This window comes from Oncorhynchus keta, unplaced genomic scaffold (assembly GCF_023373465.1).
Source record: "Oncorhynchus keta strain PuntledgeMale-10-30-2019 unplaced genomic scaffold, Oket_V2 Un_contig_1510_pilon_pilon, whole genome shotgun sequence".
Lineage (NCBI taxonomy): Eukaryota > Metazoa > Chordata > Actinopteri > Salmoniformes > Salmonidae > Oncorhynchus > Oncorhynchus keta.
This window is the reverse complement of record NW_026279133.1, coordinates 130,182-151,261: the sequence shown is the minus strand read 5'-3', so window position 1 is coordinate 151,261 and position 21,080 is coordinate 130,182. Positions and strand designations below refer to the sequence as shown.

The window sequence follows — 21,080 nt, the reverse complement described above, 5'->3', positions numbered from 1 at the left end:
CCGTAGGTGATTCGTTGAGAGCCCAACCAGCAGGACTAAGCCACAGCATTTTATAGCAAAGTCCATCCTCCTGGTTGTTCATTACAAACAACAGATTTAGGAAATGGGCCACAAGGTAAGGATTCGTATGAAATATACTAATTTCTCATTGTGTAGAGACCAGGGTCTGGCCCCCCAACTCCACACTGGAGCCATCTCCCCCTGGTACCTCAGGACAGAAACATTATCTCATGCTATGGAATGCGGTCTTGTTAGGTTTATCAACCCAAGATAATGTAAATCTTCTGTCAGTGTTAAATCTCCCAGAGGCCCACTTTTCAGTTCACACAGAAACCACAGAGTTATAAGAACCCTATATTCTGTTGCATAAAACAACCATTTGATAAAATTAAACTAATATAACATAATCTTGCAATTTTGCTCTCACAATATCCCGTGGCATTCAAACATTGCTCAACTTTTATCAAGGGGCCCAATGTGTGCCCTGAAAACACACCCCAACCATCACACCACCAGCCTGCAATGCTGACACACGGCATGGATGCATGCAGTGGTTTAAAGTACTGAAGTAAAAATTATTTAAAGAACTACTTTAGTAGTTTTTGTAGTATCTGTACTTTACTATTTATATTTTTTGACAACTTTTACTTCCCTACATTCCTAAACAAAATGTACTTTTTACTACATACATTTTCCCTGACACCCAAAAGTACTTGTTACATTTTTTATGATTAGCAGAACAGAAAATGGTCCAATTCAAGCACTTATCAAGAGAACATCCCCGTCATTCCTACTGCCTCTGATCTGGCAGACTCACTAAACACAAATGCATCATTCGTAAATGATGTCTATCTGTAATATTTAAAAAAACACAACACAGTTGTACAGTCTGGTTTGCTTAATTTAAGGAATTTGAAATTATTCATACTTTTACTTTTGATGGAGTATATTTTAGCAATTACTTTTAATACATAAGTATATTTACAACCAAAAGCTTTTAGACTTTTACTGAGGTAGTATTTTACTGGGTGACTCACTTTCACTTGAGTAATTTTCTATTAAGGTTTCATTACTTTCACTCAGTCTGACAGTTAGGTACATTTTCCACCACTGGATGTATGTCCTCGTGGTTTCCTCCCCCAGTCCTCCCATCAGCATGAAACAGCAGGAACAGGGATTCATCAGACCAGGCAGTATGTTTCCAATGTTTTCATTCCTTCGCCCACCTGGTCTGCTATGGAAAAAGCAGGTGTCCCTATGTTTTTTTTTTTGTGTTTTTTTATTTTTACAATAGTGTTCTACGCTTCATTTGATCCAATTCAATGTTGCCAATTATTTAATGACATGAGAATGAAGTGGAGTGTCTAATCTTAGCTGGTCTGAGAGAACTGATGAGGCTTCTCTCCTTTATGTACACATTGGTGTCTTTTTAAATGGCCCAATCTGTAGAATCTCTTCTCACAGGCAGTGCATTGATAAGGCTTCAGTCAACTATGTATCCGGTGGTGTGTCTTTACATTGCCCAATCGGGAGAAACTCTTGCCACATTAAGAGCAGGAGTAACGCTTCTCTCCAGTGTGTGTTCTGACAAACTTTTAGGTCAGTTGATGCTGTGAAACATTTTACACAATCAGAGCAGGATTAAGGCTTCACTCCTATATGCATACGTTCATGTCTTTTTAAGTTGTACAGTTTAGAGAAACTCTTTCCACAGTCAGAGTGTTTTTAAGTCCCCCAGTTTAGAGAAACTCTTTCCACAGTCAGCTTCTCTCCTGTGTGTATAACGTTTTGCATGATGTTTTTTTTTCAAGTAAAAGCCTTCCCCTGTGTGTAGTTTGTGTTTTTAAATCGAGAAAAACTCTTTCCACAGTCAGAGCAGGAGTAAGGCTTCTCTCCTGTGTGTTCATGTTTCTTAAGTGGCCCAGTGAGAGAATGAACAGGAGTAAGGCTTTTGCTCAGTTGATGTTTTGAAGCATTTTTCACAGTCAGAGCAGGAGAAAGGCTTCTCTCCTGTGTGTATACGTTCATGTGTTTTTAAGTCGCCCAGTTGAGAGAAACTCTTTCCACAGTCAGAGCAGGTGTAAGGCTTATCTCCTGTGTGATTTCTCTGATGAACTTTTAGAGCAGTTGATCTTTTGAAGCATTTTTCACAGTCAGAGCAGGAGTAAGGCTTCTCTCCTGTGTGTGTTCTCTGATGAACTTTTCGATCAGTTGATGTTTTGAAGCATTTTTCACAGTAAAAGCAGGAGTAAGGCTTCTCTCCTGTGTGTGTTCTCTGATGAACTTTTCGATCAGTTGATGTTTTGAAGCATTTTTCACAGTCAGAGCAGGAGTAAGGCTTCTCTCCTGTGTGTGTTCTCTGATGAACTTTTTGCTCAGCTGATGTTTTTAAGCATTTTTCACAGTCAGAGCAGGAGTAAGGCTTCTTTCCTGTATGTACACGTTCATGTGTTTTTAAGTGGCCCAGTTGAGAGAATCGCTTTCCACAGTCAGAGCAGGAGTAAGGCTTCTCTCCTGTGTGTGTTCTCTGGTGAACTTTTTGATCAGATGATGTTCTGAAGATTTTTTCACAGTAAAAGCAGGAGTAAGGCTTCTCTCCGGTATGTACACGTTCATGTGTTTTTAAGTTGTACAGTTTAGAGAAACTCCTTCCACAGTCAGAGCAGGAGTAAGGCTTTTCTCCTGTGTGTGTTCTCTGATGAACCTTTAGAGCAGTTGATCTTTTGAAGCATTTTTCACAGTCAGAGCAGGAGTAAGGCTTTTCTCCTGTGTGTGTTCTCTGATGAACCTTTAGAGCAGTTGATCTTTTGAAGCATTTGTCACAGTCAGAGCAGGAGTAAGTCTTCTCTCCTGTATGTATGCGTTCATGTCTTTTTAAGTTGTACAGTTGAGAGAAACTCTTTCCACAGTCAGAGCAGGGGTATGACTTCTCTCCTCTGTGCACTCTCTGATGAACTGTCAGAGCCTTTGAGGTTGTGAAATTCTTCCCACAGTCAGTACAGGAAAACAGATTCTCTCCTGTGTGTATTTTTACATGTAATTTTAGCTTTGATAGAAGTGAAAAATTCTCCTCACAATGTGGGCAGTGGTGAGACCTCTTAGCTCTGTGATCTTCCTGCTGTTTCTCTCTGGATGTAGAGAATGTCTCAACATGGTCTCCTGTGAGAACAACATCAGAAGAACCAGTCAGTTGTGTGATATACACTACAGGTCAAAAGTTTCAGAACACATACTCATTCAAGGGTTTTTCTTTATTTGACTATTTTCTACATTGTATAATAGTGAAAACATCAAAACTATCAAATAACACACATGGCATCATGTAGTAAACTAAAAGGTGTTAAACAATTCAAAATACATTATAACTGAGATTCTTCAAATAGCCACCCTTTGCCCTGATGACAGCATTGCACAATATTGGTATTCTCTTACCTTGAGAAAGAGATTTCTCAATCTTATCTTCTTCATCTTTAATGCTGACATTCAGCTCCATTGTTTGACTGCAGTCTTCCAGCTTCATCTCTGGATCCTGCAGTGAAAACTGGGCTCCACTGTCACAATCAGGACCCAGTGACTGTAGGTTTGGACTCAGTGTGGAAGGAGAGAGGCAGGCTGGGTTTGTCCTCACTATTGATGTTACCGAACTCAGACTTAATTCTAGTTGTCCTGTAGTAACAATGAGAAACAGACAGAAAGTTGTCTTGACAGATCTGGCACTTTATTTTAAAAAATATAATATTTCTTCTTGTTAAATGATCTATTTCAGTGCTGGACTTGGACTGAAATAGGTGCTGGAAATCATTTTTAGGTGCAGGAGCTCCACAATACTGTTAATATTCTGTCCAAGTCAAACACTGATCTCATTTCAATAGATCTGGTAGATAAGCATTTAGAACAAAACAGGAATTCATTGCAATTAGACAAAGTACCTGCTTTAAATTTGTCTACACAACGTAAATGTACTTAACCTAGAGTAGAGTTTCCCAAATTTGCATAAATGACTAAAAACCATTTAGTACAAAGTTGCAGTATATGTTTTAGGCATCACTATGTACTATTTTCCTGAATAACCTTGTCTTTACTGTATTATTTCAATGAAAAAACTATTTTATTTCACATTCACACCATAGTAACATTTATAAATATAGAAACATCTTAATGTGTCTAAATATTAGTACACATGTAGAAAACTGATAATCATTACATTCAGCTTTAAAACTGTAGTCTGACCGTGAAATTGACTCTCTGCACCAGCACTGCCTGCACTGAAGTCTGTTGACGCAGACAGAGTGGGTGCCACCATTTTACCAGCTTGTGAATTTTACACAAAACCAATAACATGCTAAACAAACTCAGATATCTCAAATTGTTTGAATGGATGTACATAATTTCCTCAGACAAACTGTTGTGGAAAATTGCAAGATTGTTATACTCCTTGTATTGCACTAATGGTTTTATTCAACAGAATAGAGTATTCTGTTAACTATTGTTCCACTGAGGATGGGCCTCTATGATAGAGCACTGACAGAGGAGATTTACAATGTCTTTGGGTGATAAAACCTAAAAGAGCATTACAGATAACATGAGGTAATGTTTTTGTGCTATGAAGTACCAGGAACGAGATTAGAACCTCATCTATCTTAGGGACCAAACTGAACGATAATTAATAGCGAATGCTATCTGGCTATGGGATACTCCTCTCTCTCAAGTAAAAGTCTTTCTTTGTGAACTGTTCATAAGATCTGTGGTTTGTCATGTAAGTTGAGAGGGGTGCATCTTGGCTATAAAAGTTCTTTGTACTTTTCTGTTGTGACTTTGATGGTTCATTAGAGATGGTGCATCATTGAAAGTCAAAGGCTATTGCAAAGCTCTTATTATTAAAGATGTAGTTTAAGTATAACTCTGACTGGTGTGTGAAGTTTAACTCTCCTCATTTGGTAAAGCAGAAATATGCCACCACAAAACCCAAAGTATCTAACGTTAGCTATGTGACTTGTAAAATAGTTTCACGTTCTTCACTCACTTTGACACAACACATCAACCCTTTACCCAACGTGATAATACGTTAATGGATGTTACCTAGCATGTTATAACATGTTGTTTTGATATTAGAACGTTTAAACCGGCTATTACATACCTGTAGTAATAAACAGAAACCAACACAAAGGTTATTGACATCACAGTTCTGGCTCTTTCTTTATTCTGAAGAATGGTGCGTGCCTGCCTGGAACTTACTGTTCTCCCACTACCACCGTGCACCCACAGATAGAACAATGAGAGATATTTCACTGGATGTAGGAATGTTAAGCATCTGCTTAGTGTTTCCACTCACCAACAAATATGGTAGTGAGAGGAAGCCCAGTGGCTGGCAGTGAGAGAAGATGGATTTTGGCCGACATTCTGCAAATGTTCTAATCAATGAAACATCTGATCTTAAGGGAAAAAGACACGTTTGTGGCTGTGTCACTTAGTTTCCTGCCTGGCAGTTAAGATACAATATTTGTTCAGATGTGTAGGAGGAGACTCAGCCTAGGAGAAAGGGTTAAATATCAGTGATTGTGTGAATGTGTTAACAATGTCTTTGTCTAATGCAGCTGTATTGATCCTCTGAGAAGAATAAACTTGGTTTGAGCTTTCATAGAGTCTGTTGAGTTTTTTACTCTGCGATTTAGAACCTAACAATACTAAGTAACAAAATGGACCATACATATATAGCGTTATCGTAGTATATATAACATGATACCTTAATAAACCAAGAAAGTATCAAAGATCAGAAATGAACAGCCTGTGGAGAAACAGCGATTCCATTGAATAATGTGCTACGTTACCCAGAGGCCCTTTGCACATGATGTTAGGCTTGCATGTGAGTGACAATCATTTTAGTCCAAGGATATGATCGAAAGGCCTCAATCATTCTTAAAATGGAAGAAGTTTGGAACCACCAATAATCTTTCTAGAGCTGGCCGCCCGGCCAAACTGAGATCGGGGGAGAAGGGCCTTGGTCAGGGAGGTGACTAATCCGGATCGAGTGGAAAGATGAAAGGAGCAAAATACAGAGAGATCCTTGATGAAAACATGCTCCAGGGTGCTCAGGAACTCAGGTTCACCTTCCAAGAGGACAACAACCCGAAATACACAGCAAAAACAACGCAGAAGTGGCTTCGGGACAAGTCTCAATGTCCTTGAGAGGCTCAGCCAGAGCCCAGACTTTAACATCTCTGGAGAGACCAGAAAATAGCTGTGCAGCAACACTCCCCGTCTAACCTGACAGAGCTTGAGAGGATCTGCAGAGAATAATGGGAGAAACTCCCAAAATACAGGCGTGCCAAGCTTGTAGCGTCATACACAAGAACACTCGAGTCTGTAATCACTGCCAAAAGGTGATCAACAAAGTACTGAGTAAAGGGTCTGAATACTTATGTAAATGTGTTATAACATTGAGAAAAAAAGTTTTATAATTTTGTTAAAATTTCTAAAAACCTGTGTTTGCTTTGTCATTATGGAGTCATTTGTCATTTGCTTTGTCATTATGGGGTGTGTAGATTGATGAGGGGAAAAACAATTTTATAATAAGGCTGTAACATAACAAAATGTGGAAAAAGTCATGGGGTCTGAATAATTTTCCAAATGACTGTATGCTGAATCCTTTCAACAAGGTTGCTTCCCCTCCTCTCTAAGGAGTGTTTTACTCTCATTCTGAAGCTGGATAATCCCCAACAAAATGTGAAGAGTTAGAAACCGATTTCTCTTCTGAAATCTGACTCAAGAATTATGTGCTAAAGCCTTAGCCAGGAGATTGGACAGAGTTCTCCCATATCTAATACACAAAGACCAAAATGGCTTCGTGAAAAACCATCAAGGTTTTCACAATGTGAGGAGAGTACTAAACATAGGGGACCCGTCACATGTGCACTGATACTGCCATACTCTCACTTGATGCAGAGAAGGCATTCCATAGAGTTGAGTGGTCTTATTTCAAGTGCTTAAGAGATTTGGGAACTACTTCGGTAAATGGATTAAGATATGATACACAGACCCCACTGCAGAAGTTGCAACTAACAACTTTTTTCACAATTTTGTCAGATTTTTAGGGGGATGAGACAAGGATGTCCGGCCAGTCCAGGGCTCTTTCTTTTAGCTATAGAATCCCTTTGCCATTGCAATAAGGGCCCAAACGTCAATTAGTGGAATTAAAACAGATTTCGAACATCGAGTGGACCTGTATGCTGATGATACCCTCTTATTCCTAACAGATCTAAAGAACCCTTCCCTCTCCAATTGTTTTATTTAACCAGGAAAAGCCTATTGAGACCCAGAGTCTCTTTTTCAAGGGAGACCTGGTCAAGAAGGCAGCAACAATCAATACATTACATCATTAAAAACATACAACATGATCCAGCACCCCAAAAAACATCCCATCAATATTTTAAATGTATTCAGTGACACTAACATATCTAGTTGAAGCATGGATTGTAGACTAATCCATGCCTCTGGTGACCAAGAAGAGAAGGCAGTCTTGCCTAATACTGTGAATGTCCTGTTCTTTGAGTAGCAACCACCTAGCAGCCTCCATGGGTAACATCTGGTGGTGAAGGCCCGACCAGAATACAGAGGTAAAGGGAGTTTACTACCAAAAGGGCTCTGGGTATGGTCACTGCTGGTGGTGAAGGAGACCAGAATACAGAGGTAAAGAGGGAGTTTACCCAAAAGGGCTTTGTAGATGAACACATACAAATGTATCTTTCTGTGCATATAAAGGGAGGTCCAATCTACCATTTGGTACAAGGTGCAATGGTGGGTGAGTGACTTGGCATTTGTAGTAAAGCGCAAGGATGCATGATAAACAGAGTCCAGTTTCTGTAAGACAGAGGAGGCTGCATGATAAACAGAGTCCAGTCTCTGTAAGACAGAGGAGGCTGCATGATAAACAGAGTCCAGTCTCTATAAGACAGAGGAGGCTGCATGATAAACAGAGTCCAGTCTCTGTAAGACAGAGGAGGCTGCATGATAAACAGAGTCCAGTCTCTCATAATAGAACCCTAAAACTGGCAGTTTGTCAACTTCACTTCTTCAGTCTACTCTCTGATCACTCCAGACAGCCCAGTTCAGTCTACTCTCTGATCACTCCAGATAGCCCGGTGAATAAAACAAATGCTGGCAATACTGCTGTCAAACCATGTAAGTCTCAGTAGCATGAAATAACATCTACCTTCTCATTGAAACAGTTCATCATGAAACAGTTCTACTGCAACTTTTCATGCACAGTGGGAAGTTGGAATGAACACAGACTTAATTAGAAAAAACCTGTGCTTACTAAGAGAAACCGATTTCTCCTCCTCTTCATCTTTAATGTTGACATTCAGCTCCAGTGTTTGACTGCAGTCTTCCAGCTTCACTGATGCCATCTCTGGATCCTGCAGAGCAAACTGGGCTCCACTGTCACAATCAGGACCCAGTGGCTGTAGGTTTGGACTCAGTGTGGAAGGAAAGAGGCAGGCTGGGTTTGTCCTCACTGTTGATGTTACCGGCCTCAGACAATCTGATTTGGCCTGTAGTAATAAAGAGACACGAACACAAGTTATTGTTTTGACAGTTGTCACTTTTTTTATTCTAGTAAATTATGTAATTACAATAGATCAGGTAGCTAAGCATTGACAACAAAACATTCATTCATTCACATTAGACAAAGTACATACTTTAAATTACACAACACAAGTGCACGTAACCATAACATGCCATTTATAAAAAATAAAACATCTCCTTTAAGCAGTACTTCAAAGTGTTTTTACTTAGTTACTTTACACCACTGCCAATTGTATTTCCCGTTTAGTACACCTGCACTGCTACCCCATTCAGAGACGCTAACTGCTTTAGTACACCTGCACTGCTACCCCATTCAGAGATGCTAACTGCTTCAGTACACCTGCACTGCTACCCCATTCAGAGATGCTAACTGCTTCAGTACACCTGTACTGCTACTCCCATTCAGAGATGCTGACTGCTTTAGTACACCTGCACTGCTACCCCATTCAGAGATGCTAACTGCTTTAGTACACCTGCACTGCTACCCCATTCAGAGATGCTAACTGCTTTAGTACACCTGCACTGCTACCCCATTCAGAGACACTAACTGCTTTAGTACACCTGCACTGCTACCCCATTCAGAGACACTAACTGCTTTAGTACACCTGCACTGCTACCCCATTCAGAGATGCTGACTGCTTTAGTACACCTGCCCTGCTACCCCATTCAGAGACGTTAACTGCTTTAGTACACCTGCACTGCTACCCCATTCAGAGATGCTAACTGCTTTAGTACACCTGCACTGCTACCCCATTCAGAGACACTAACTGCTTTAGTACACCTGCACTGCTACCCCATTCAGAGATGCTGACTGCTTTAGTACACCTGCACTGCTACCCCATTCAGAGACGCTAACTGCTTTAGTACACCTGCACTGCTACCCCATTCAGAGACGCTAACTGCTTTAGTACACCTGCACTGCTACCCCATTCAGAGACACTAACTGCTTTAGTACACCTGCACTGCTACCCCATTCAGAGATGCTGACTGCTTTAGTACACCTGCACTGCTACCCCATTCAGAGACGCTAACTGCTTTAGTACACCTGCACTGCTACCCCATTCAGAGACGCTAACTGCTTTAGTACACCTGCACTGCTACCCCATTCAGAGATGCTACCTGCTTTAGTACACCTGCACTGCTACCCCAGTCAGAGATGCTGACTGCTTTAGTACACCTGCACTGCTACCCCATTCAGAGATGCTAACTGCTTTAGTACTTATTGATGATAGTATCTTCTGACCAGGGGAGTTTTCCTAAGATCCATGACACTAGTCTTTTTCCACATTTTGTTAAGTGACAGCCTTATTCTAAAATTGATTAAATTGTTTTTCCCCCTCATTAATCTACACACAATAACCCATAATCAAAGCCTAAACAGGTTCAGAAATGTTTGCAGATTTATTACAAATAAAAATATATATAGAATCACACACCCCTCTTGTTGGCGGAGAGAACATTTAGCAGTTTTAAAGCTAATTTCAGGCTAACGTTCTGTACCCAAAATCCCTAATTTGTTTAGGAAAAACATTCCCTATCCCTCAACCCTTGCTCTCTTTACGTGACACATGTATGCATGGCTAGAGAACATTCTGTTATTATTACTCCAGAATGTCTGTTATTCTAGAGGATGAGTCGGACAGGATTCTCCCCCCCAAACGGCCCCCTGTAAGTCTTTATTTTCCCCCAAACAGCCCCCTGTAATTCTTTATTTTCCCCCCAAACGGCCCCCTGTAATTCTTTATTTTCCCCCCAAACGGCCCCCTGTAATTCTTTATTTTTCCCCCAAACGGCCCCCTGTAATTCTTTATTTTCCCCCCAAACGGCCCCCTGTAATTCTTTATTTTCCCCCCAAACGGCCCCCTGTAATTCTTTATTTTCCCCCCAAACGGCCCCCTGTAATTCTTTATTTTCCCCCAAACGGCCCCCTGTAATTCTTTATTTTTCCCCCAAACGGCCCCCTGTAATTCTTTATTTCCCCCCCAAACGGCCCCCTGTAATTCTTTATTTTCCCCCAAACGGCCCCCTGTAATTCTTTATTTTCCCCCAAACGGCCCCCTGTAATTCTTTATTTTCCCCCCAAACGGCCCCCTGTAATTCTTTATTTTCCCCCAAACGGCCCCCTGTAATTCTTTATTTTCCCCCAAACGGCCCCCTGTAATTCTTTATTTTTCCACAATTGGCAGTTATGATGCAAGCCTGGAGGATTTTATTCTAGGAGTGAAGATACAGTATTTCAACATGTCCATTTGATAGGGCCACACTGGTAACTCCAGCTTGGTTTCTAAACCATCTATCCTATAGTGTCACCCTAATATTTGAATTGAGAAAGTGTGATCATAATCATTGGCATATTTTAGCGATCTGCAGTACATCCTAAATGCCCCTCAGCCTTCAGATGTGAGCTAAACAGTTCAATTTCACCTCAGATGCATTTTAAGCCTATGGATATATATGGATGAGAACGTTAATCATTTACAAACCTTTAGGTCAGTTGTATGCTGCTGCTTTGCGATCTATTAACAGCAAAGGTTGCATTAAATTGACTCAATATTTTTACTGATGCATTTGGTAATATTCAATTCATAAACACAAAACATATAAACAAAAGCATTGACTGTGAAAGTTGATAGGCTGCATGGAGCCCATTCATTATGCGCAGTACTTAACTGATTCGATATATAGAACTATTGTTTTCTTGTGTAAACCGAGAGCAACACCTGTCAAACGCAGACATTTCTCTCAAAACACAGGGATGTCGATTTGCACCGGACTAGTATTATCAGAGGACTTTGGATTTTGCCCCAAAACAGTAGGTTATTCTGGTTGGAATTGTTACTCTCCTGCCATGTAAATCTTACTGCCATGGCAGATTCTAACGGGACAAAAATGAAAGATGTGGTGTTTTGTGCTCATGCACATAATTACATAACCCGACCTCCCCCAGTAAAACGACTCCCGTCCGAATAGGGCACAATAGGGCCTGACCTATAGCCAGGGCCACTATTTGCCATTCTGCTCCAAAAATTCCACACCCAACAAAACTAGAACAGTCCCAGTTAGTAAAATGAAGTTGAAAAGACATCTAAAATAATAATTTTCCAGACATTGAATGCAAGGGAAGCCAGCAATAGTTTGTCCTCCATTAAAAAAAAAATAATAATAATAATAATAGCCAATCAGCATTGACCTAAACTGACTGGGCTCAGCTGTGATTGGTCCTGGCCCACCAAAAACAAGTTTCAAGAGAAGCCAGTTTGGATTTGCCTTCAGACCAATCACATCACATCAGAAGCCAAACATAACTGACATCTCAATGTGTTGTTGTCCTCTGGTGGATAGTTGGCTAACTTAGAAAAGGGACGATTTTAGCCATGGATGGAGATATAGGGATTTAGACTTACGGCCTTACTTCATTCTCCACTGGCCAATGATTATAACAGTGATTCTGATCCAACCATACATTGCACCCCGTGACCTGAGAGGATGGAAGTTCAACATGTAGCTAGATGTAGTATGCTAATATTACCTAGCTGGCCTGGCGCATCGTTTCCCATGAAAGTAAGTTAGACTAATGAGCCAAAACGTTTTGCCAGGTAGCCGAGGACCACAGAAACTAAACACATTTACTCTACGACAGTCAAACCTTTTAGGCAAAATGAACGAGGAGGATGGCATTGGTGTTTCTCTACAAGTAGTCAGAAAATGTTGGAAACATTACCTTGCTTGACCATGTCGTAGGTAATGTAACTGTTTGTTACACACAATATGTTTAATAGACTTCACCCAACAGATGTTGCTCTCCGGTTTTGTAATGAAAACGAGTGTGTGGTTGAATTTATTCTGCCAGTGTCTTCTTATTGTCTCAGGCCTTAGTCCTATATATCACAGTGGCAAGACATATGAACTAACAGCTTAATGTGCACACACATAGGTCGTTATATGTTTTTGTTTGTTTTTTGGGGCTTGGCTTCTGCAGTGACTTCCCATGCACTGGAAACATTTATTTCTATCTGATTTCAGACTATCAATCCTTACAAAATAGTTTTTCTATATCATCATTAGAAAGTTGTGTAAAATGCAGTTGTTTTGGAGAAAATTATTGATTTTCTTATAAGATACACATTTGCACGTGTTTTTTCTTGACTGATTACAATTTGATTGATGTGGTTCTATTGTACGTCATCATTAAACGCAGACAGAGTGCGCACCGCCATTTTACCAACTCGTAAGACTTTATTTTTACACAAAGCCAATAAAATCTCAAATACATTGATTATAAATACATTTACATTTTGATACACGTTCAAAAAGAAAAATCTAGCTTCGTGACTTGCAAAATCGTTTCACGTTTTTCACTCACTCGGTTTGACACATAAATAACACACAACCTTTACCAAACGTGGTAATACCTTGACGGATGTGTTACCTTGCATGTTATGACGTGGTCTTTCGACATTGGAACGTTTAAACGTGCTATTACATACCTGTAATAATGGACACAAAGGATACCGTGTTCACAGCACAGTTCCTTTATCTGAAGAATGGAGCGCGCGTCCCCGGAACTAGTTCTCCCTCTGCTTTGGAGTTTAACGGCGGTTGGAATCGAATATGTAGCATTACCGCCCCCAACTGGACTATAATATAAACACATTGCACTTTAAAATACAAAATGGGAAAACGGGAAAAGCAAAAACGTTAAAAAATAAAATAAAAAACGAACTCTACAATCATTAAAAACCCACTACCCCATTCCACTACTTTGACTCGATCTGCTCCTGCACCATGCCAACGGCCTGGGAGGACGGGACACCACCACCCAACACACCCTGTAACTCTTCTGAAGTTAAATACCCAGATACTTCTCTGCAGCTGCCTCAATTATTTTCTGTGACTTACGTTCCACCTCTGAGGTACAGATGAAGCCATCCTTAATGAAGCATACAGTATATCACTCAAATCAAATAGTTCTTGTCACATGCGCCGAATACAACAGGTGTAGTAGACCTTAAACGTGAAAGGCATACTTAAATACCCTTAACCAACAATGCAGTTCAAGAAATAGAGTTGAGAAAATATTTGCTAAATAGATATATATATATTAAGTAACACAATAAGATTACATAAGTTCTAATGACTACTGAAAAGTCAAAAATTATATATATCTTACAAGGAGGGTTTGAATTTGAACTTTTCAGTAGTCATTAGAAGTTATGTAATCTTATTGTGTTACATTTTATGTCCATTAAAATAACATAAAATTGATAGAAATACAGTGTAGACATTGTTAATGTTGTAACTAACTATTGTAGCTGGAAACGGCAGATTTTTTTATGGAAGTCCGTGCTCCCAAATAGTAGAAATCGTGTGATTCATAAGGTTACATGATTCATTAGCCCCACATGGCTATACAAATAAATAGTGCAAGTATATGGCCATTAAATAACACACAACATCATGCCGTATTTAGATAGTGGAATAGGCCTAGTCTAAATTATATTTACTTTCTGTTTTGCAGCTCAGGCGGTTTTTCTAGACAATGCTCTTCTGTGTCTCTATTGTATAATTCTCACACAGGTCATTTGCTGAAGGCTCAAGCCTATATTACGCTATCTACTGGTACAATGCTGTTCTAAAACAAGATCTAGACTTTTATTTTGAAAATGAAACGGGAAGCTGCAATTATTGACTAGCTTCATTCGGTTTTTCAGATTCCACATTCCAGACAAAAATGTGTATATATAAAAAATATCTGTAACCGAGTAAAGGGAGACGTAAAGTAAACACTTAAGTGTAAATGTTCATTCATGGTCGTAACATAGTACGTTTACAGATTATTATTTTTTACGGTTACGTTACATGTTTCACGCACGGCTTTTCTTACGACTCAATGTCCCGGAGGAGGAGGAGTCGGTGGCACCAATCCCCTTCTCATGTAATGGGGTAGGGCTATTCCAAGGATCCCGGAACGTACGGACGGTTGCACTGTGGTAGTGGGGAACAGGAAGTTCCGGACAGGCGCCCAACATTCTTCAGAATAAAGAAAGCGTGCAGTCTAGAATAGAATCATTGTGTCCGTCTCTATTTATTACTACAGGTATGTAATAGAATGTTTAAATGTCTAATATCGAAAGAACATGTCATGCTATGCTAGGTGACAAATCTATTACGGTATTATCACGTTTAGTTAAGGTTTGATGTGTTGTTTTTGTGTCAAACAGAATGAAGAATGTGATAACTACTTGACTAGTTCCATAACTAGAGACTTGGTTCGTCTGAGTGGATGTACATACTTTTCTCAAAGTAAATTCTGCGTAAACGGGCTTCAGGCAGTGCGGGTGCAGCAGAGAGAGACAATTTGACGGTTGCAGTACTGTTTTGAAGCTGAAAGTAATTATCCATTTTCGACATGTGTAGTAATATTCAGACATATTCAGTTGTTTCAATCTTTTTATAAATGTTAGTATGGTGTGAACGGAAATGCTATTGGTTTTGTATTGTAACAATATATCGAAGGCAAAGTTATTCAGGAAAATAGTACAAACAAGCTGCAACCTTGTAATACATGGTTTTTGTCATTTATGCATGTACATTCTGTATCTACTATAGATTAAGTGCTTTTAAGTTGCATAGCCTAATTTAAAGCATGTACTTTGTGTCTAATGTGAATTGATTAATGTTTTGTTGCCAATGTTTATCTACCTGATCCATTGAGATGAGATCAGTGCTTGACTTGGACAGGAGTTCACCGGAGCTGAGTACCAGCACCTCAAATGTCTACTGCTTGAGCTCATGTTCCTCTTATAGAATATTAACTCAAAAGTGTTGTGGAGATCCTGCACCTAAATATAAACAGTACTGGTCCCTATTTCAAGTCAAAACAAGTCAAACACTGACTTGGATAATTGAACAAGAAATATAATATATTTTTAGAAAATGTCAGAACTTTCAAGACTAACTTTTGTCTGTTTCTCTTTATTACTACTGGCCGACTTGAATAAAGTCTGAGGCCGGTAACATCAAGTGAGGACAAACCCAGCCTGATCTCTCCTTCCACACTGAGTCCAAACCTACAGTCACTGGGTCCTGATTGTGACAGTGGAGCCCAGTTTGCGCTGCAGGATCTAGAGATGGCATCAGTGAAGCTGGAAGACTGCAGTCAAACACAGGAGCTGAATGTCAACATTAAAGATGAAGAAGAGGAGGAGAAGATGGGGAAATCTGTTTCGAATGGTAAGAACAGGTTCTATCTAAGTTTGTTGTTTGTTCCAACTTCCAACTGTGAATGAAAAGTTGCTGTAGAACTGTTTCAATGAGAAAGTAATGAGATTTCATGCTACTGAGACGTGCATGGTTTGACACCAGTATTGTTCTATGAAATTAGTCTGTCATTATTAACCCTTGTGATAGTGAGTGGTTGATGTACAGGGCATTCAGAAAGTATTCAGATCCCTTGACTTTTTCCATATAATGTTACGTTATAAATAATCCTCATGACAAAGCGAAAACATTTGCTTCCTGTTTCCATTGATCATCCTTGAGATGTTTCTATAACTTGGAGTTCATCTGTGGTAAATTCAATGAATTGGACATGATTTGGAAAGGCAAACACCTGTCTATGTAAGGTCCCACAGTGCATGTCAGTGCAAAAACCAAGCCTGTGACAGGATTGTATTGAGGCACAGATCTGGGGAAGGGTACCAAAACATTTCTGCAGCTTTGAAGGTCCCCAAGAACACAGTGTCCTCTCCATCATTCCCTAATGATAGAAGTTTGGAACTACCAAGACTCTTCCAATAATTGTCTGGCCGGCCTGCCAAACCGAACAAGCTGGGGAGAAGGGCCTTAGTCAGGGAGGTGAGCAAGAACCTGATGGTCACTCTGACAGAGCTCCAGAGTTCCTCTGCGGAGATGGGTGAACCTTCCAGAAGGACAATTATCTCTGCATTACTCCACCAATTAGGCCTTTATGGTAGAGTGGGCAGACGGAAGCCACCCCTGAGTAAAAGGCACGTGAAAGCCAACTTGGAGTTTGCCAAAAGGCACCTAAAGGACTCTGACCATGAGAAACAAGATTCTCTGGTTGGATGAAATCAAGATTGAACTCTTTGGCCTGAATGCCAAGCGTGATGTCTGGGGGAAACCTGGCACTATCCCTACGGGGAAGTATGTTGGTGACACTATCATGCTGTGGGGATGTTTTTCAGCGGCAGGGCCTTGAAGACTTGTCAGGATCGAGGGGAAAGATGAACAGAGAAAAGTACAGAGATCCTCGATGAAAACCTGCTCGAGTGCTCAGGATCTCATACTGGGGCGACGGTTCACATTCCAACAGGACAATGACCCTAAGCACACAGCTAAGACAACACAGGAGTGGCTTCAGGACAATTTTGAATGTCCTTGAGTGGCCCAACCAGAGACCGGACTTGAACCCATTCAAACTTTTCTGGAGAGACCTGAAAATAGCTGTGCAGCGACGCTCCCATCCAACCTGACAGAGTTTGAGAGGATCTGTGTGCCAAGCTTGTAGCGTCATACCCAAGAAGACTCAAGGCTTTACTCGCTGCCAAAGGTGCTTCAAAACAGTACTGAGTAAATGAGTCTGAATACTTATGTAAATGTGATATTTCAGTTATTTATTTTTTAAATTTGCAAACATGAAAAAAAAACTTTTACTTTGTAATTGTGGGGTATTGTTTAATTAGTGTTTAATTGCTATATTGTAATTACTTTGCAACCATGGCCTATTTATTTCCTTAACTTACCTTATTTGCACTCAATGTATATAGACTTTTTGTTTTCTTTTGTTCTACTGTATTAATGACTATGTTTTGTTTATTCCATGTGTAACTCTGTGCTGTATGTGTCAAATTGCTTTGCTTTATCTTGGCCAGGTCGCAGTTGCAAATGAGAACTTGTTCTCAACTAGCCTACCTGGTGAAATAAAAAAATAAAAATAAAATGTGTGTAGATTGATGAGGGGGAATAAACATTTGAATCATTTTAGAAAAACGTAATGCAACAAAAAAAAGTCTAGGGGTCTGAATACTTTCCGAATACACTGTTTCCCGGTGTAGACCAGTAGACGACTTAGATAATTGAACACTAAGAAATATAATTTTTAGAGAATAAAGTGCCAGAACTGTCAAGACAATAACTTTGTGTTTGTTTCTCTTTATTACTACATCAACAGTGAGGACAAACCCAGCCCTCCTCTCTCCTTCCACACTGAGTCCAAACCTACAGTCACTGGGTCCTGATTGTGACAGTGGAGCCCAGTTTGCACTGCAGGATCCAGAGATGGCATCAGTGAAGCTGGAAGACTGCAGTCAAACACTGGAACTGAACGTCAACATTAAAGATGAAGAAGAGGGGGAGAAGATTGGGACATCTGTTTCTCATGGTAAGAGCAGGTTCTATCTAACTAAGTTTGTTGTTCATTCCAACTTCCCACTGTGCATGAAAAGTTGGTGTATAACTGTTTCACGATGAACTGTTTCAATGAGAAGGTAGATGTTATTTCATGCTACTGAGACTTGTATGGTTTGACACCAGTATTGTCAGCATTTGTTTTATTCACTGGGCTATCTGTATTTTATTTATTTTTTTTTATTTTACCTTTATTTAACCAGGAAGGCCATTTACAACTGCGACCTGGCCAAGATAAAGCAAAGCAGTACGACACAAACAACAACAACACAGTTACACATGGGATAAACAAACGTACAGTCAATAACACAATAGAAAAGTCTATATACACTGTGTGCAAATGAGGTAAGGCAGTAAATAGGCCGTAGTGGGGAAGTAATTACAATTTAGCAATTAAACACTGGAGTGATAGATGTGCAGAAGATGAATGTGCAAGTAGAGATACTGGGGTGCAAAGGAGCAAAAAAATGAATAACAGTTTGTAGATGATGTACTTGGATGGTGAGCTGCTCTGACAGCTGATGCTTAAAGTTAGTGAGGGAGATGGATGGCACTGTGATAGACTGCATCCAATTTGTCGAGTAGAGTGTTGGAGGCTATTTTGTAAATGACATCGCCGAAGTCAAGGATCAATAGGATGGTCAGTTTTACGAGGGTATGTTTTTGCAGCATGAGTGAAGGATGCTTTGTTGCGATATAGGAAGCCGATTCTAGATTTAATTTTGGAATGGAGATGTTTAATGTGAGTCTGGAAGGAGAGTTTACAGTCTAGCCAGACACCTAGGTATTTATAGTTGTCACATATTATAAGTCAGAACCGTCCAGAGTAGTGATGCTGGATGGGCAGCCAGGTGCAGGCAGCGATCGGTTGAAGAGCATGCATTTAGTTTTACTTGCATTTAAAAGCAGTTGGAGGCCACGGAAGGAAAGTTGTATGGCATTGAAGCTCGTCTGGAGGTTTGTTAACACAGTGTCCAAAGAAGGGCCAGAGGTATACAGAATGGTGTTGTCTGCATAGAGGTGGATCAGAGACTCAACAGCAGCAAGAGCGACATCATTGATGTATACAGAGAAAAGAGTCGTCCCGAGAATTTAACCCTGTGGCACCCCCCCTCAGCGGGGCTGAGGTGCACCCATGACCAGCTCGGAAACCAGATTGCATAGTGGAGAAGGTACGGTGGGATTCGAAATGGTCGGTGATCTGTTTGTTAACTTGGCTTTCGAAGAACTTAGAAAGGCAGGGTAGGATAGATATAGATCTGTAACAGTTTGGGTCTAGAGTGTCTCCCCCTTTGAAGAGGGGGATGACTGCGGCAGCTTTCCAATCTTTGGGGATCTCAGACGATATGAAAGAGGTTGAACCGGCTAGTAATAGAGGTTGCAACAATTGCGGTGGATAATTTTAGAAAGAAAGGGTCTAGATTGTCTAGCCCAGCTGAATTATAGGGGTCCAGATTTTGCACCTCTTTCAGAACATCAGCTATCTGGATTTGCGTGAAGGAGAAATGGGGGAGGCTTGGGAAAGTTGCTGTGGGGGGTGCAGGGCTGTTGACCGGGGTAGTGGTTGCCAAGTGGTAGCAGATTTAAAGAAGTGAAGTAGACAAACTGCTTGTGTTTTTAAAAGTTCTATGAGTGAGGGAAAAGCAGCCAACAAGTGCTCAGCATATGTGGGAACTACTTCAAGACTGTTTTATTCCCCTTTTGTATTGTACAGCCTACTGACATGAATACATACACTACCAGCCTACTGACATGAATACATACACTACCAGCCTACTGATATGAATACATACACTACCGTTCAAAAGTTTGTGGTCACTTAGAAATGTCCTTGTTTTGAAAGAAAAGCACTTTTTTGTCCAATAAAATATACAATCGATAAGAAAACAGTGTAGACATTGTTAATGTTGCAAATGACTATTGTGGCTGGAAAGTGCTTTTAAAAAAAAGTTTTTATATTGAATATCTACATAGGTGTACAGAGGCCCATACTCATCACTCCTGTGTTCCAATGTAATGTTGTGTTAGCTAATCCAAGTGTATCATTTAAAAAAGTGTTTTATAATGATCAATTAGCCTTTTTAAAATTATAAACTTGGATTAGCTAACACAACGTGCCATTGGAACACAGGAGTGATGGTTGCTGATAATGGGCCTCTGTACGCCTATGTAGATATTCCATTAAAAAAATCAGCCGTTTCCAGCCACGATAGTCATTTACAACATTAACAAAGTATACACTATTGATCAATTTGATATTTTATTTTACAAAAAAAGTTTTTCTTTCAAAACGAGGCCATTGTATAAGTGATAGAGTGCCAAGACTGTTGGAAAAGTATTTCTGGTCAAGCTGGTTGAGAGAGTGCCAAGACTGTTGGAAAAGTATTCCTGGTCAAGCTGGTTGAGAGAGTGCCAAGACTGTTGGAAAAGTATTCCTGGTCAAGCTGGTTGAGAGTGCCAAGACTGTTGGAAAAGCATTCCTGGTGAAGCTGGTTGAGAGAGTGCCAAGACTGTGCCAAGCTGTCAAGGCAAGGGGTGAATACTTTGAACAATCTAAAATACAAGCTATTTTGATTAAACACTTGTTTGGGAGGGGGTTACTACATGATTCCATATGTGTAATACCATGGTTTTGATGTTTCACTATTATGTAGAAAATAGTACAAATGAAGAAAAACCCTTGAATTAGTAGGTGTGTCCACACTTTTGACTGGTACTGTATATATTACACCAACTGACTGGTTCTTCTGATGTTCACACAGGAGATCATGTTGAGACATTCTCTACATCCAGAGAGCAACAGCAGGAAGATCACAGAGCTAAGAGGTCTCACCACTGCCCACATTGTGAGGAGATTTTCCCAGTTCTATCAAAGCTAAAAATACACCTAAAAATACACACAGGAGAGAATCTGTATTCCTGCACTGACTGTGAAAAGAGTTTCTCTCACTCGCGCTATCTAAAACAACATGAACGTATACACACAGGAGAGAAGCCTTACTCCTGCTCTGACTGTGGAAAGAGTTTCTCACAGCTGGGCAACTTTAAAAGACATGAACGTATACACA

General features: G+C 40.1%; 2 protein-coding genes across 4 annotated transcripts in view; one reads left to right on the top strand and one right to left on the bottom strand.

Moving 5' to 3' along the window:
- Window positions 1-1,912: 1,912 nt before the first annotated feature.
- Window positions 1,913-13,568, bottom strand: LOC127918855 (zinc finger protein 883-like). Its single transcript, XM_052502131.1, has 4 exons — window positions 13,483-13,568; window positions 8,315-8,549; window positions 3,433-3,666; window positions 1,913-3,159 (listed from the first exon to the last, which is right to left on the bottom strand). Exons 1-4 carry the CDS (start codon window positions 13,510-13,512, stop codon window positions 1,913-1,915), a joined length of 1,746 nt encoding a protein of 581 aa, XP_052358091.1. The 5' UTR covers window positions 13,513-13,568.
- A 2,027-nt stretch (window positions 13,569-15,595) lies between these two features.
- LOC118370533 (zinc finger protein 420-like) overlaps window positions 15,596-21,080 on the top strand; it is a 130,465-nt gene continuing 124,980 nt past the window's right edge. The window contains exons 1-2 of one of the 3 annotated variants that reach the window (XM_052502105.1): window positions 15,641-15,816; window positions 17,777-17,836. In XM_052502105.1, the coding sequence (XP_052358065.1) occupies window positions 15,714-15,816; window positions 17,777-17,836 (163 nt within the window). In that variant the 5' untranslated portion in view covers window positions 15,641-15,713. Of the gene's footprint in view, window positions 15,817-17,776; window positions 17,987-21,080 lie in introns of all 3 variants that reach the window. The other 2 variants (XM_052502104.1, XM_052502109.1) reach the window with 2 other exon arrangements.

Excerpts from the sequence above, each read along its gene's own strand:
- LOC127918855 (XM_052502131.1), bottom strand. The coding sequence starts at position 13,512 with ATGGCTTCATCTGTACCTCAGAGGTGGAAC. Across the intron at positions 8,550-13,482 it reads CTGTACCTCAGAGGTGGAAC|GCCAAATCAGATTGTCTGAG; the intron begins GTAAGTCACAGA and ends TTATTACTACAG. Across the intron at positions 3,667-8,314 it reads GGAGAAATCGGTTTCTCTTA|GACAACTAGAATTAAGTCTG; the intron begins GTAAGCACAGGT and ends TTGTTACTACAG.